The sequence below is a fragment of the Staurois parvus genome, unplaced genomic scaffold (assembly GCF_062004578.1).
Source record: "Staurois parvus isolate SC_StPar_1 unplaced genomic scaffold, SC_StPar_1.0 ptg000665l, whole genome shotgun sequence".
NCBI classification, from domain to species: domain Eukaryota; kingdom Metazoa; phylum Chordata; class Amphibia; order Anura; family Ranidae; genus Staurois; species Staurois parvus.
This window is the reverse complement of record NW_028318461.1, coordinates 80,406-95,651: the sequence shown is the minus strand read 5'-3', so window position 1 is coordinate 95,651 and position 15,246 is coordinate 80,406. Positions and strand designations below refer to the sequence as shown.

At 42.5% G+C, this 15,246-nt stretch overlaps 2 protein-coding genes across 4 annotated transcripts in view; one reads left to right on the top strand and one right to left on the bottom strand.

Annotated features, from left to right (window-relative positions):
- The window catches only part of SSB (small RNA binding exonuclease protection factor La), a 20,234-nt gene extending 18,356 nt beyond the window's left edge, over window positions 1–1,878 (top strand). Inside the window, exons 11-12 of the mRNA XM_089651867.1 lie at window positions 694–810; window positions 1,454–1,878. Coding sequence (XP_089507993.1) covers window positions 694–810; window positions 1,454–1,557 — 221 coding nt within the window. The 3' untranslated portion in view covers window positions 1,558–1,878. The remainder of the gene's footprint in view (window positions 1–693; window positions 811–1,453) is intronic.
- The window catches only part of METTL5 (methyltransferase 5, N6-adenosine), a 25,608-nt gene extending 10,362 nt beyond the window's left edge, over window positions 1–15,246 (bottom strand). Inside the window, exons 1-9 of one of the 3 annotated variants that reach the window (XM_089651870.1) lie at window positions 15,153–15,240; window positions 9,548–9,609; window positions 9,231–9,332; window positions 5,749–5,863; window positions 4,901–5,085; window positions 3,922–4,004; window positions 3,697–3,748; window positions 2,357–2,406; window positions 812–1,689 (exon numbers count right to left, since the gene is read on the bottom strand). In XM_089651870.1, coding sequence (XP_089507996.1) covers window positions 1,648–1,689; window positions 2,357–2,406; window positions 3,697–3,748; window positions 3,922–4,004; window positions 4,901–5,085; window positions 5,749–5,863; window positions 9,231–9,330 — 627 coding nt within the window. In that variant the 5' untranslated portion in view covers window positions 9,331–9,332; window positions 9,548–9,609; window positions 15,153–15,240 and the 3' untranslated portion in view covers window positions 812–1,647. Of the gene's footprint in view, window positions 1–811; window positions 1,690–2,356; window positions 2,407–3,696; window positions 3,749–3,921; window positions 4,005–4,900; window positions 5,086–5,748; window positions 5,864–9,230; window positions 9,333–9,547; window positions 9,610–15,152 lie in introns of those variants that run through there. The other 2 variants (XM_089651868.1, XM_089651869.1) reach the window with 2 other exon arrangements.

Here is a 15,246-nt window from a genome sequence, read left to right as displayed (position 1 = left end):
ATGCAGGGGACCCACAGATGGCCTGTGGTGTCATCAGAGGAAAACTGTCCAAATAACTGGTCCTCCACACAAGGCAGAAGCATTGGCAATGTGATGCAGATGGGATAGGAACAATAAAAAGTTGCAAGCATGCCAGGGCTGACAAAACTAAAATAGAGTGTGCCTTGAATCCCGGCCATATCCTCCCCAGTCCCTTCTGTATGGATGTATGCTCAACTGGTTCTTGATACTGCCTCCTTAGGGTGTCTATAATTGATCATTCACTGATGTATGTGAATAGGTTTTAATTGACACTTTATCCTTTTGTACAATTAAAGATATGGATTTGGGCTATCTTTGTGTGATTCACTGACTGAGGCATCATACCTCTAAAAGTCCTGGTTCATGCCCTAGAATTAAGCTGAATTTCAGGAATTATGGTATGTCTCCAGGCCACCCGAAACTACTAAATGGGTGTGCAGTGGACAGCTTCAAAAGATCTGATCCGTGCTACCAGAAATGGGCAGCGCAGATGATTTCTGACCACAAATGCATGATTGCTAATAATTGCCATACATGAAGCTGCATATATTAATGTGGTTCTTGACTGCTTGTCTTCCTTTCCAGCCAGACTTTAATAAAAATGCACTGTTTTACACAAACTTAATAAAACTGTCTAAAATGTTTTGGGTTTTTTTTCCCTTCTAAATACAGGTGCTAAGAAATTCAAAGGAAGGGGAGATAGAGGAAATGATGGTTCATCCAGGAAGAAAATCCAATTCCAAGGAAAGAAAAAGAAATTTGAAAGCAGTGATGAAGAGGACACAGAAGGTAGCTCTCTTCAATACAGATTTATTAAACAAGTGCCCCACAGGAGCAGCTTTACACTGTTTAATGTAAACTGTTTTATATAGATTTAGATGGTTTTTATGAGCCTTCATTACACTTGGCTTCTGTCAACAGAAGATCTGCAAAGACTTCAAGGTCAACTGCATGAGGCCTCTAACTTTAAATGCAACTGACTTTAGTATCTGTATTTGTGTACTAAAATCTCTTGTATAGCAGCACTTGGACTTTGTAGAGGGAGGCTCTGGGCGGAAAGGCAGCAGCAGTCCTAGGGCTCTGCAGCAATTAAACCTGCAAAAGTAGGAGTCTAAGTGGGGATTACCTTTAGCAGCAGGCAAGGGTGTGTATCCACAACCTGTGCTGATGGAGAACCTGGGTATTCTACTGAAGGGCTGCTTGGCTCACAAAACTGACTGCAGAAAAATAGAAATCATTTGCCCCTGATTGTTTCTTGGAGTTCAGTCAAGCATGATCTTTCTTTCCTTGAGTAATAGGCAGCAGCTGTCCTTTTTCATTCTGACATGGTCTTCCACAAAACTCCTTTTGGTTCTTGGCATAAAAATTTTTTTTTAGTAGAACAGATTTGTGAGAAGCCGTTGCAGATGTTGATTTTCAGTTCATTTTACAGAAGGAGCAGGTGCTGCCAGAAATGGAAGTCCCAAGAAAAGGCAGCTGGAGGAGAAATCCACTGAAGGACCAGAGCCAAAGCAACAGAAGACTGCAGACCCGTAACTCTCTGCCTAGGGTTTTATGTGTTTTTATAACAAAAAACAAAGTTCCAAAAATAGCGAATGCATATTTTAAGTCTACAGATGCTGAAAGTCAGTCGAGTGAGAATCTGATGAAATCCACATCTATGTCAACCTGCAAAGAATTTTTTATTTTGGTTACTTTTGAGTCATTGAATGAATGGCACTTGTAAATTGCTAACTGAAACTTTATATTTATGTTAATACAAATTGCTTTTGTTCAATACAGATTAGTAACTCTTCTGGGGAGTATGTACTATGACACCTTACATGTAATATATTCAATAAAGTAGATTGTACTTTGCTTCTATAGGTCTCATAAATGGAAGATAAAAATCTGGTGACCAGTTGATGTAAAAAAAAAAAAAAAAAAAAAAAAAAATTGTTTAACCTTGGCGTTTGGGGGTAGTTAAGAGGGTTAATTCTGGAAACCTGGTGCAAAATGAAGTGTGTAACAGCACCAGATTCTGTGCTTTGGGTTACAAATCTATGGCTTGGAAAGCTTTCTAGGTTTAGAGCAACCCTCATTTCTTCAAATTATGAAAGCCCATCTGGTGGGCAGCAACTCCAATCTTCAATGCATTTAGCTGCTGTGATCTGTCGGTACTAGTGGACTGATCTATCCCGTAATACAGGAGCAAAGAGGTGTTTGCTACCCTAGGAGTAGCTTGAAAAGCGTTGCTTTGATAAACACTTGCATGTATATACAAATTGAATGCCGTATTGCCTATTCAATACTATACAACTTGATAACCAAGAACACTACATGCATGGCAACTCACAGATTTCTTCTTGTGGAACTTGTACGATGCCGGAAGATCATACCGAAGCTCTGTAAATGAAGTGAAAAATGACAAATGGCTCCAACTGTTGTAAACTCAAACCATGTTTTTGCTTTACAAATATTTTCAGTTTTTTTTTTTTTTTAGCACCACATTTCCATAACTACAGCATAGGAATGTGCAAATAGCTGTACAATCAACCTCTGCCCTACTTTTTAGGTTTCTTGCCAATTGAGCTTCAGAGCTATTTTCACATATTAGAGAATTGGCACATTTAATTTGGAAAATAAAGGGAGAGTGAGGATATGGTCTTAATATTTCATTTTGTAAATATTTTAAGTTTGATCAACTGTCTTAGACCTGATCTGTCTGGCAAGTGAGGTGTACGCAGACATTGAGGATACAATAAAGGCACAGCTGTAACATACAGTGCACACTAAGCCTCTTTGAAACCCAGAAGTGGGTAAAAGGGTTGCAAGCTGAGAGATGTATGCTAATTTGCCAAAAAATAAAAATTGCGCACTCATGCAACACTGCACCCACGTGAAATTTACGTCCTTTTTTTTTCCCCACAAAGTGAGCTTTCTTTTGGTGGTATTTGATTGCCTATGTGAGTTTATTTTTGCGCTATAAAGAAAAAAAACTATTTGACTTCTGCTATTAAACATGTCCAGTAAAGAAATTTAAATAAAATTTAGGCCAAAATGTATTCGGCTATGTCTTTGCTAAATAAAAAAATAAATCTCAATACGTGTAAGTTATAGTGTTTACAAATGGTGGTATAGATACTAAAATTTTTTACTTTTTTTTTTTTTTTAATTTATTTACTAGGAATGGTGGCAATCAGCGACTTGGTGGGACTGTGGTGGGCATTCCGACATGGGGGGGGGGGGGGAGACTGACTTGGTGTCCCTGACATCTCAAGGGACACCAATACAGTGATCAGTGCTACAAAAAAGCACTGGGCAGGAAGGGGTTAACATGAGGGGCGATCAAAGTGTTAACTGTGTGCTGTTTCACTAATCACACTGCTAGGCACAGCCATCCAAAGCCGTGTCCACGAGCTGACGGAGAACTGTATTGTTTACTTAGTTCCTCTGTCAGAGATGCTCGACAGTCACCAGCCAGGACCCAGTGATTGACATCTGTGAATGGCGGTGCAGTTAGGGTACGCACCCCCTACCCAGAAATGAAAAATCGTGTGTGTGTGTATATATACGTGATTTTACGCACATGTGCCGCCCTGTATCTGCTATAGGGCGGTCAGGAAGTAGTTAAAGTAATTCTTGCAGTCTTTTGCTAGATTTCAAAATTTATTCTTTTTAAATAAAGGGGATTACCTGCTACTACATCCATCTTCACTTTCCAGTCAGCAGCCTTTTTCTGGATATGCTAAATAGAAACAACGGCCTTTGTTAAAACAAACTCAGAATATTAAACACTTGTCCTATCACAGTTGTGCATACTTAGACACACCAAGGTTAACTATAGCCTAATGCAAACAATTTTACTTTAGTGCTCCGAAAAAATTGAGGAAAGAAGACATCTTTCAATAAGTACCCTACCTCTCTTGTAGATGTCTTATGTAGGGAATATACAGAGGTCCTTGCCATTTGCAAAGCTGTCTTAAGAAACATCATGTCCATACCTAATACAAAAAAAACCAAAAACATCAGTGGACTTTGCATAGACAGTGGTGATAAAAATAAACTAATCTGAAAATTCATGTGTATTGCACTGGGTTTTTTTCTTTTCTATCCAAAGAACATGAAGGTTGGATTTGCACAACTTCTGTTGCATTTAGTATGTTGCCCTGTACTAAATGCACTCAAATTGTCATACATTCACTTTTTTTTTTTTTTTATTTAAACCTGAAGAGCTAAACTACAATTTTTTTTTTTTTTTTTTTTTTCCCCTCCTTTGTGTGCTGTAATCCCATTTCAGCATGTTCTGCTTTCACCCAGCATGCAACATGTTACTGTGAACCGTGCCTGTTAGAAATCATGGATTTTGGATTTCTATTGCATTGGGCCTACATTGAACAATGCAGCCTCACATGTGGTGTGAATGGGTCCTCACTGCCTTGCTTGAAGCACATTGTTGTATTTTTCTTTGGAGAACTTACTAGCTGTCAGTAGCACTGGCTCCTTAGTCGATTCTTCACTGAGAAAGCATTCCAGAATGGAGAAATGAGAACTTCAGGATGGAAGTTAGGAGAATCTCCCTGAACTGTTTACTCAAGACTCTGATGTTGTATCCCCCTTGGGAGACTCTCCCCTCCCGTCCTATGTCGTCACAGATTACTGTGTATGCCCCGATAGGAAAGCTATCAGGAAAAGCCCTGAAAGATTCCAACTTCTCCCATGCTATCTAAAACTGAACTCTAATGCTCTGGCTTAAAGTCCAAGCAAAATGGTACAGATATAACTGACACTTATCTGTGGGGTTTTTTTTTTTATTTTATAATCAAATGCTTTTTTATATTCTCAAAAATGCAACATTACCTATATTATAAATTCTTGTCCTTTGCTTTAGAGAAATTACCTTTATTATGTTTTGTTCCAAAAGGAGGATTCATTATCACCGTGTCCACAGCTTTCACCAGACAGTGCGCTGGCAATGAGCAGATATCACACTGAACTAGGTCAATATTTGTAAGTTCAAACTCCTCAGCATTGGTTCTGAATATTTCCAAGGCATCTTCATCAATGTCAAACCCCAGGCATAACCTGCATGATACAAGATGTCAAAACCTTTTGATGGTCACAAGACCAGAAATAGTTTGCTGAATATATTTTTATTATTAAAAATTTACAAGATAATAGGAAAAATAGTTCACAAAAAATTGTGAATACAATATGACAGTAGCTACAAAAGTGTGTTAAATTGACAATTGCAATATCACAAAGTAGATAAATTGAGTAATCATGAAATGTGGATATTTGCATATCGCCACTGCATAAAGGATATAGAAGTGGGAACGTCTGACCCATCCCTGCATTTCTCAAAAAAGAAAATGCTAGGTAACATCTAATTTTGATAACAATAGTAATGTTCAGGAAAAGAAATAAAACTGTGAGGGCACACGAGTCCTACTGTCCAAAATTTCCCTTTGACTGGATCTGGTAGAACAAAGGATGTAGTCATATCTATGTTGTAGTTTCTCAGAAGCACCATAAGGAATGGAACTTTTCCCAGGTATCTGTTTCATCAGCATGCAGTTTTCAATCTACATAGTGTCAAATCAGACTAAAAAAAAACAAAAACCGAATAGTTGATTTTTTTTGTTTTTTACTGCAGGTCCAAACTTGCTTTTGTACCAAAGAGTTGTTCACTAAACCCTAATGTGCCAATAACAAGGAAAGAAAGCTCACTAAACAGGTTGTACTCACCCAGCACCCAACATAGCTGCCCCAATACTCAACACCCCACATCCACAGCCGAGATCTGCAACCACTTTATCTTCAATTTCACCAAAGGTGTTATGGATCGTGTACAGCATACATGCTGAAATAAAAATACATAAGATCAAATCACACCTGTTCTTCACTGAATCAGACTTATTAGTGAAATACAAGTACTTTTAAATATGGTAGGGGGCAGTAGTGTGACTTAATTACAAACAGACCGAAAGAGACATGCTGGTATTGTTAAAGATGAACAGTGTGTTAAGACACTTGGTGAACTTTCACAAATTTAATTAATTCACAACAAAACTTTTCCCTACTTTCTTTTGTTTAACCTCCCTAGCGGTATGATTATTTCATATTTTTGGTGCTGAAAGCGGTACAATTATTTTGCATGGAAATATGTAGTTTTTTTTATTGTAGGCTGTAATTTTTAGGAATAACTCACTGAAATCTGTCTGAACAAGATTCTAAATCATACATTTAATTCAATAATATAATCAAACCAAAAACACTGAAATTTGAAATATAGCACCAAGTTCGCACATCACTGAGCAAAGTCGCAAAATCGTTTTCAGTGTTTGATGACGAATTTCCCCACGAATCATTATCACTGAATTCTGCAAGTGGTTCTGATTTACTATCGCTGTTCTCTAGCTGGTCTAAACCCGCTTTTGACCTAAAGGGACACTTTTTGGACGCCATGGACTTTTCTAAGTTTCCAGGCAGAAAGAACAATCAAAATGCAGGCAGGGCACAGGACAAAGCACTAGGGACAAAATGTATGTGAAATGGGTTGAAACAGCAATGTTTTACCATGTAAAATCGTTTTGAAAAAAATGACTTTTTTTAAATTTTCAAATTTCCCGCCGCCGGCGGCGCCCGTACGTCCCAGGGACCGGAACACAGGAGCCGGATGCCGGCATCAGCCAGAGGAGATGGCCGGGGATGCTGCAGGGGACACATCGCGGGAGCGAAGGACAAGGTAAGTGCTGCAGGGACTCCCTATGCAGCGCCGCATGGTAAGCCCGAGTGTAGCTCGGGGTTACCACTTTTGGTATAGACATTTTACCCCGAGCTATACTCGGGAATACCGTTAGGGAGGTTAATGTGCCTGCGGTGGGCCAAAACAAAAAAACATAAGTGAACCAAAAAAGTGAGTGTGAACACAGGAAAAAAAGTGCACCTTCCCTGATCCTCTCTGGGTGCAAGACACCTGACAGAAGCAAGGCACACTCACGTCCACCTAGCTGAATGCCTGGTGGACCCCACTCTTCATGATTAGCCAAAGCCTAACACTGAGCATTAGTTGAAGGGTTCTCCCAAACATGGATCCCCATTCCCTCCAAAGCAGAAAAGGAAGGAGCCTAATGGCTACACATCCTGCCCTTACACTTCAGAGTAGGCCAAAAGACCCACACCCTACACTTCTGAATCGGGAAAAAAAAAACACATATAAGCGCAAGCGATGCACACGAGAAAAAGAAAAAAGGTGCCACTGTATGTACATGCAACATGTTTTAGTTGTGGATAGAGTGGGGACGTTTTTTGATTGCGCTCTACTTCAACTAGTGAGACTTATTGCTGTGTTTGTCATGGTGACCACTGTCATCAAAATAGAAAGTAATGGAAAATTCTTAAAAATTTAGAGTTGTCATTACAGCAAGAAACAAGGGTCAACTGTACTTCTGACACTCCAATCAGGTCAACTGTACTTCTGACACTCTCTAAGATGGGAAATTTATTTTCACTTGTGAGAGATTTTCTCTTCACTTCCTGTTCCCTGTAACACAACAGGTAATCTCCCCAGTGAGACACATGTAGCAAAAATAACCTGAGAGGGGTTTGAATGTGGTCACTCTCCACATTCAGTAAAATTTCTTCCCTCATGGTAAAGCTGGAAGTTTTGTGCTTCACTGCCTGGTGTTAGTATGGGCCACAAGTCAGGTATCTGCAGATTGCAGCTCAGTATTGTCACGATTGCTTTCTTTATAAAAGTCCCCCTTAAAGGCTAAGTTCATCTTGAGGAACATGTTACCCCTGTGTTTATGGTGTAACATGAAATGTGTTCCTGACAACCTACTTCCTGATTGTACTGATCATAGTAGAATGCTTTGCACTCTTTTCCCGCAAAAATTATTTTATTTTTAAAAAGGTGAACCCAACCTTTAACCCTTTTGCTGCCAGAGCATTTTTGCACACGTTTAAAGGAGAAGTACAGCCAATGCTCTTTTGACAGTCACCGCTCTGCTCACAACAGCTGTGAGAACTCAGCGATCAGCGGTCTTGTGATGACTCAGTTCTCACCCTTAGAGCTGGCAGAGGACAGATGCAGCATAGTTAATTTTAGGGCACACAAATGCAATAATTACCTACTTTTTTGGTAAATTATAAAGGAGTAAATATATATCCAACATTTCAAACCTTAAATTTGCATGCACCCATGAAATGGCAAAAAACTTCAGTACCCTTATATTTTCCATGGACGACGCTTTTAATGCCCCCTATAGGTCATCAGTTTAGCATTACAGATGAGGTCAAATGCTAGAATTACTGCTCTCACTCCAGTGTGCGTGGTGATATGTAACGTTTATTGCATCCGATGTTTCCATGCATAGGCAACCCAGACGCATCCGATTATGTTTGGGGTCAATATATGGGGGGGCTCAAAATTTTTTCGGGGAGGGATTTTATGTGCTTGGGTATCACTTTAATTTTTTACAATTGAAAACATTATATTTTTTTTTACATCACAAAGTCCCCTATGTACTAATTTCTTACTGACAGATGCTCTTTAACGAGACATCCGAAGTCCAAAAGAACCTGTGTCTCCCCTGTGCTCCACTGAATGTAATGCAAAGCAGATCGCTCTGCATTACATTCTTTCCCAGCATGTTATCGGGGTGTGTGGAAGCAATCGGGTGCTGCCAGAGGCGCCTGACTGCTTCCATTTGACAGGCAGAAGTCGGCTTCTCAGATTTACATACAATCCCATGTGTGTAAAACCTCCTGCTGTCAGGTCCGAAAGACGTATGGACCTGGTGGCGAAAGGGATTAAAGGAGCCCCTTTTACAACATAATGTAAGAAAATAAGAATTAAAACCATTTGTAGGGTAGGTCAGCCTTGTTTGTATATGGGTCACAGAATATATTACAATTCGACTGTACAATAAAATATTTAATATGAGGACAGGGACCTATCTAAACTATCCATTCAATCTGTATCTAATCAGGCAGGACCTTGCATTACATGGAGGAGATTGTACAATCAGATTGTAACTTGTGAGGTGAGATCAAGTTTTGTTTTAATAAGTATTCAGTAGGTTGATGCTGTCTGGACTGTTTTTAGGGTACACTAAACACTTTGGGCCGGCCATGTACTCATACAGCATATGGTACAAATAATGCCAGTTAATACAAGCTGATAGAACATCACAAGTCACAGGTGAGTGACACTGTCCACCTACCTGCTATATGTGGTCTGGTAGGATACTGCTCCAAACGCAGTTTAGGGTTTTCAAAGGCATCAACCTGTTGAAGGCAGCTCTCCAACTCTTTAAGCTTCATCTCTAAAAGGAAAGTTAGAAAAATAAATATAGCGAATAAACAATCATGTCACTCTCTAAACGGGAATATTTTAAAAGAATGCATCAAACATCTTACTAAGTGCTAATGAAACAAAAAGCTTAATTCAATAACGAGATCTTATTCTTAAAATGACTACTGCAACACAAAAAATATTAAAACAAAAGCCCCCCTGTAAAAGGAGAAGTTTTATACTTACCTTTTCTGAGGTGTTTGATAATGTGTCCTCCACTGTAGTTCCTCCCAATGATTCTTATGTTACTAAAAGACAAAGTAGTGATGTGGGTCAGTGGGAGAAACATGCAGTCCAACACACCCTGTGATGTCGGATAGCAGCCATGCCTGGAGCTCTTTAGGTCCTCGTTTAGACTAGCAGTTGGGGGGAATTAAAAATGTGTGCTTGGGCCATATTTTTAGTGCTCTCCATCCTCACACCCTTAATCTGCAATGGCAGCATACTGGGGTGTTTACATGCCATGGTCTCAATGCTTAATCCCAAGAAATATTACCAACGTATTGCGACCCATTCAAGCAAATGTAGAAGTGCAGCAATTGCACTTCAAAAATAAGGTTAAAACAAGCGGTGAAGAGGTGTCACATCGCCCCTCACCACCTGTCAATTGCCTCTGAAAAGGGATTTGAACACCGATTGCTTTCCACGTGTCTAAACCTAGTCTAAGAGACAACAATAGGATGGATGTGTAATGTGTATTAAAACAGCCTTGTTTAGTCCATCAGATTCTGTGTGACAACACAGGAGCACTGTTAGGGAGACAGGGACAGAGCGCTGTCACCTTCTAACAGGAAGTGCCTGAACAAAGACCTTCATGAAAAGATCACCTGGTATTATTTGAATGAAAGCCGCATACTGAAAATTACGTTTATATGTTAAAGGTTATATGAAGCTGTAGTGGTGGGATTTACTTATTACTATAAGGCTGTCAGCTTTTCTGGGATAAAACACTGCCTTGTAATCTATATCCTATTAATACCATTGGCAACTTTACCAGCTAGGTAGCAACTGTAGTTTAAACACTCTTACATCCATGACAAGTTGATTCCTCAGTGTTTAACTCTCTCCTCTAAATACTTGCCTGAGCCTGATCTTGATCCAGTGCTGTGCACAAGACCTCTCTCCTCAAGACACGGCAGTAGTAGTGGGAGGCATTGGCTTCTGCTGCTGTTTATCACAGCCTTTGAGGAGGGAGCTAGGGGCGGGGCTAAGCTGAGCCATGGTGTGTGTGTCAATGGACACACACAGCCCAGGCTTGAGATCGAGCCCGCATGAGTACCCCCATTCCAAGTGGCTTGCTATGGGGGCACTCAGAAGGGAGGAGTAGCCAGAAGCACCAGCAGGGCTCCAAGAAGTGGAGGATCGGGGCTTCAAAACCATTGCACAGAGAAGGCAAGTTTGACATGTTTGTTATTAAAAAACCATTTACAATCACTTCAACAACATATACATGAATAGATTAAAAAAAAAACCTTAGAGTTTGTGTAACTTTATTCCAAAATTTTCATTGCAAAGGGGAAGCCAAATTTAGCAGGTAACCTATTGGGAAGTCTTTTGTTTTCACTTAAAATATTTCCCTCAGTAGCCCCAATGGATGTAAATCCACTTTGTGTGCACTAAAAGCCTTTAGAAACCTAGGTATTACATTGTATATGTAGTGATGACCTCATCACTGTGCTGTACCTAGTCTGTGCAGAAAGCAGACCTGTGGGAGGGATTTACCTGGCTACACCCACAGCAGGTTGCCTGCAAGAAAGTACAGGAGGGGGTGGAGACAAGACCAGTCACTTTGCGCAAGGAGAGAGAGCAGCAGTGCCCGGTCTTTATTACAGGAAACTCCAGCACAGGGGCAATGTTTCACACTGGATTACTGCACAGATCTGGAAGAAATATACAAAACACACCAAGATTCAGAAAAGGATACCCATGCCTCATATGATTAAGTACCATATTTGCCGGCGTATAAGACAACTTTTCAACCCGTGAAAATCTTTTGAAAAGTCGGGGGTCGTCTTATACGCCGGTATACGGCGAGCCGGTGTCAGGGCGGCACTTTTTCGAGGGGCGGCGCCGCCCCCCCTCCTCCTCCAACGGACACCAAGTACAGGGGTGGGCAGAGGGGCTGCTGTACCTTACCTGGCTCCGGTCCTGGTCCCACGACGATCCGGTCCTGGTCCCACGACGATCCGGTCCAGGAAGCGTGGCTGCTCCTTCTTTCAGTTCGGCCGCTCGATGGTCCCGCCGCCCGCTCGGCTCCGCCTCCTCACCGGTGATTGGGCGCCAGCACTGGAAAGGCACACAGGCGACCAATCACCGGCGAGGAGGCGGCCGAACTGAAAGAAGGAGCAGCCGCTCCTCTCCCCCACTGACATTAACGATGGGGCACTATTCCTCCTCCACACTGACACCAACGATGAGGCACTATTCCTCCTCCCCACTGACACCAACGATGGGGCACTATTCCTCCCCCACTGACACCAATGATGGGGCACTATTCCTCCCCCACTGACACCAACCATGGGGCACTATTCCTCCTCCCCACTGACACCAACGATGGGGCACTATTCCTCCTCCCCACTGACACCAATGATGGGGCACTTTTCTCCCCACTCATACCAACGATGGGGCACTATTCCTCTCCCACTGACACCAACCATGGGGCACTATTCCTCCTCCCCACTGACACCAACCATGGGGCACTATTCCTCCTCCCCACTGACACCAACCATGAGGCACTATTCCTCCTCCCCACTGACACCAACCATGAGGCACTATTCCTCCTCCCCACTGACACCAACCATGGGGCACTATTCCTCCTCCCCACTGACACCAACCATGGGGCACTATTCCTCTTCCGCACTGACACCAACCATGGGGCACTATTCCTCCTCCCCACTGACACCAACCATGGGGCACTATTCCTCCTCCACACTGACACCAACGATGAGGCACTATTCCTCCTCCCCACTGACACCAACGATGGGGTACTATTCCTCCCCCACTGACACCAACGATGGGGCACTATTCCTCCCCCACTGACACCAATGATGGGGCACTATTCCTCCCCCACTGACACCAACCATGGGGCACTATTCCTCCTCCCCACTGACACCAACCATGGGGCACTATTCCTCCTCCCCACTGACACCAACCATGGGGCACTATTCCTCCTCCCCACTGACACCAACCATGGGGCACTATTCCTCCTCCCCACTGACACCAACGATGGGGCACTATTCCTCCTCCCCACTGACACCAACGATGGGGCACTATTCCTCCTCCCCACTGACACCAACCATGGGGCACTATTCCTCCTCCCCACTGACACCAATGATGGGGCACTATTCCACCCCCCACTGACACCAATGATGGGGCACTATTCCTCCCCCACTGACACCAACCATGGGGCACTATTCCTCCTCCCCACTGACACCAACGATGGGGCACTATTCCTCCTCCCCACTGACACCAATGATGGGGCACTATTCCTCCCCCACTGACACCAATGATGGGGCACTTTTCTCCCCACTGATACCAATGATGGGGCACTATTCCTCACACACTGACACCAACCATGGGGCACTATTCCTCCTCCCCACTGACATCAACCATGGGGCACTATTCCTCCTCCCCATTGACACCAATGATGGGGCACTATTCCTTCCACTGATACCAATGATGGGGCGCTATTCCTCCCACTGACACCAATGATGGGGCGCAATTCCTGCCACTGATACCAATGATAGGGCGCTATTCCTCCCACTGACACCAATGATGGGGCACTATTCCTCCCACTGACCAATGATGGGGCACTATTCCTCACACACTGACACTAATGATGGAGCACCATCATTGGTGTCAGTGGGAGGAATAGCGCCCCATCATTGGTATCAGTGGGAGGAATAGTGCCCCATCATTGGTATCAGTGGGAGGAATAGTGCCCCATCATTGGTATCAGTGGGAGGAATAGTGCCCCATCATTGGTATCAGTGGGAGGAATAGTGCTCCATCATTGGTATCAGTGGGAGGAATAGTGCCCCATCATTGGTGTCAGTGGGAGGAATAGTGCCCCATCATTGGTATCAGTGGGAGGAATAGTGCCCCATCATTGGTATCAGTGGGAGGAATAGTGCCGCATCATTAGTGTCAGTGGGAGGAATAGCACCCCATCAATGGAATACCATACCATATTGAAATCAAATCTGATGTTTTTTCATTTTTATTTGGTGTGCGTTGGAAGAGGGGTAGTCTTATATGGAGAGTATAGCCCAAACCCTATATTTTAACAGGAAAAGTAGGGGGTCGTCTTATACGCCGGCAAATACGGTAATACTTGCTTATCCTGGAGTTCAGCTCAAAAGTATAACTAAAACAAAACTTGGATAGAGTAGAAAGGGATTAGAACCCCTGTCAGTTTTTATTGCTTTATGTGCCCCCTTTTGAGATATTCTTCTTCTCGAGTTGTCCCGTTTACCATTATCATTGAAAGTGAAATTAACCGCTTTCCCGCTGCCCTATAGCAGATATACTGCTACATGGTGGCAGGGGTGCGCAAAACCACGTATATATAGGGAGCGCATAAGCGTCGTGCACGCCCTATCCGTAACGCTATTTGTGGTATCGGCTGTCAATCACTGGGTCCCAGCCGGTGATCGAGGAGCATTGCCAACGGAGGGAGAGAACTGTATGTAAACAATACAGTTCTTTCACCTGTCAGTTGTTTGCATAGCAGAGCCATGCAAAGCAGTGTCCTTGCAGTGTAAAGCACACACATAGTAAAACAGCACACAGTTAACCCTTTGATCGCCCCTCACATTAACCCATTCCTGCCCAGTGCCATTAGTACAGTGTCAGTGCTTTTTATTACCACTGATCACTGTATTGGTGTCACTGGGGACGGCAGTAACACCAAGCCAGCTCCCCCCCAGTGTCACAATGCCTGCCGCAGTGACAGTAAAATATAAATAAAAAAAATAAAAATCCCAGTATATATACAGCCATTTATAACCGGTATAAAGTTCATGTAAACCAATTAATTTACACATATTGGGATTTTCTTTAGCAAAGACATGTAGCAGAATACATTTTGCCCTAAATTTATGATGAAATTTGATTTTTAAAATTTTTTTACTGGATATGTTTTATAGCAAAAAGTCAGAAATATTATTGTTTTTTTTTTCTCAAAATTGTCTTTTTTTTATAGTGCAAAAAATAAAAACCACACAGGTGATCAAGTAAAACGTAAAGAAAGCTCTATTCGTGGGGGGAAAAAAAAAGGATGTAAATTTCACCGCACAATTGTCAGTTAAAGTAACGCAGCGCCGTAACGTAAAAAATGGCCTGGTCAGGAAGGGGGGTAAATCCTCAGGAGAGCAAGTGGTTAAAAGAAAACCCCAAACTTTTGGTTGCCCCCAGAACAGGAATACAGGGGAAAGCTTCCAACGGTGATGTTCTGGTGATGACCAATGTTCCACTTCCTGTTTTGGCTCTAGGACAGGAAGTGCAGTGAAAACTCCCCAATGGGACGCAGAGAAAAACCAGACGGGAGTTATAACCCTCCCTTACGCTATCCAAAACGTTGTACTTTCACATGTCGGAAACCATGGCTAAAGAAACACGCTACATCTGGATAATGTCACATGTCCTCTCACTATTGATCTTAGATATCCTTTCAGTCAGGTGATGGCATGTGATCACCTTAATAAAATATCTGCTTATTAAAAAAGAAACAAAAAAAAAACCATTATTACTGTTTCCCATCAATCACACAACACAACCACACACAGCCTACCACTGCAGCCTCCAGCTGATCTCTCTATGTAGGTATAGAAGCCTCCACAGGAAGTAGCTCAAGTCCACACGAGCCCTGTCCCTCACCATAAAAC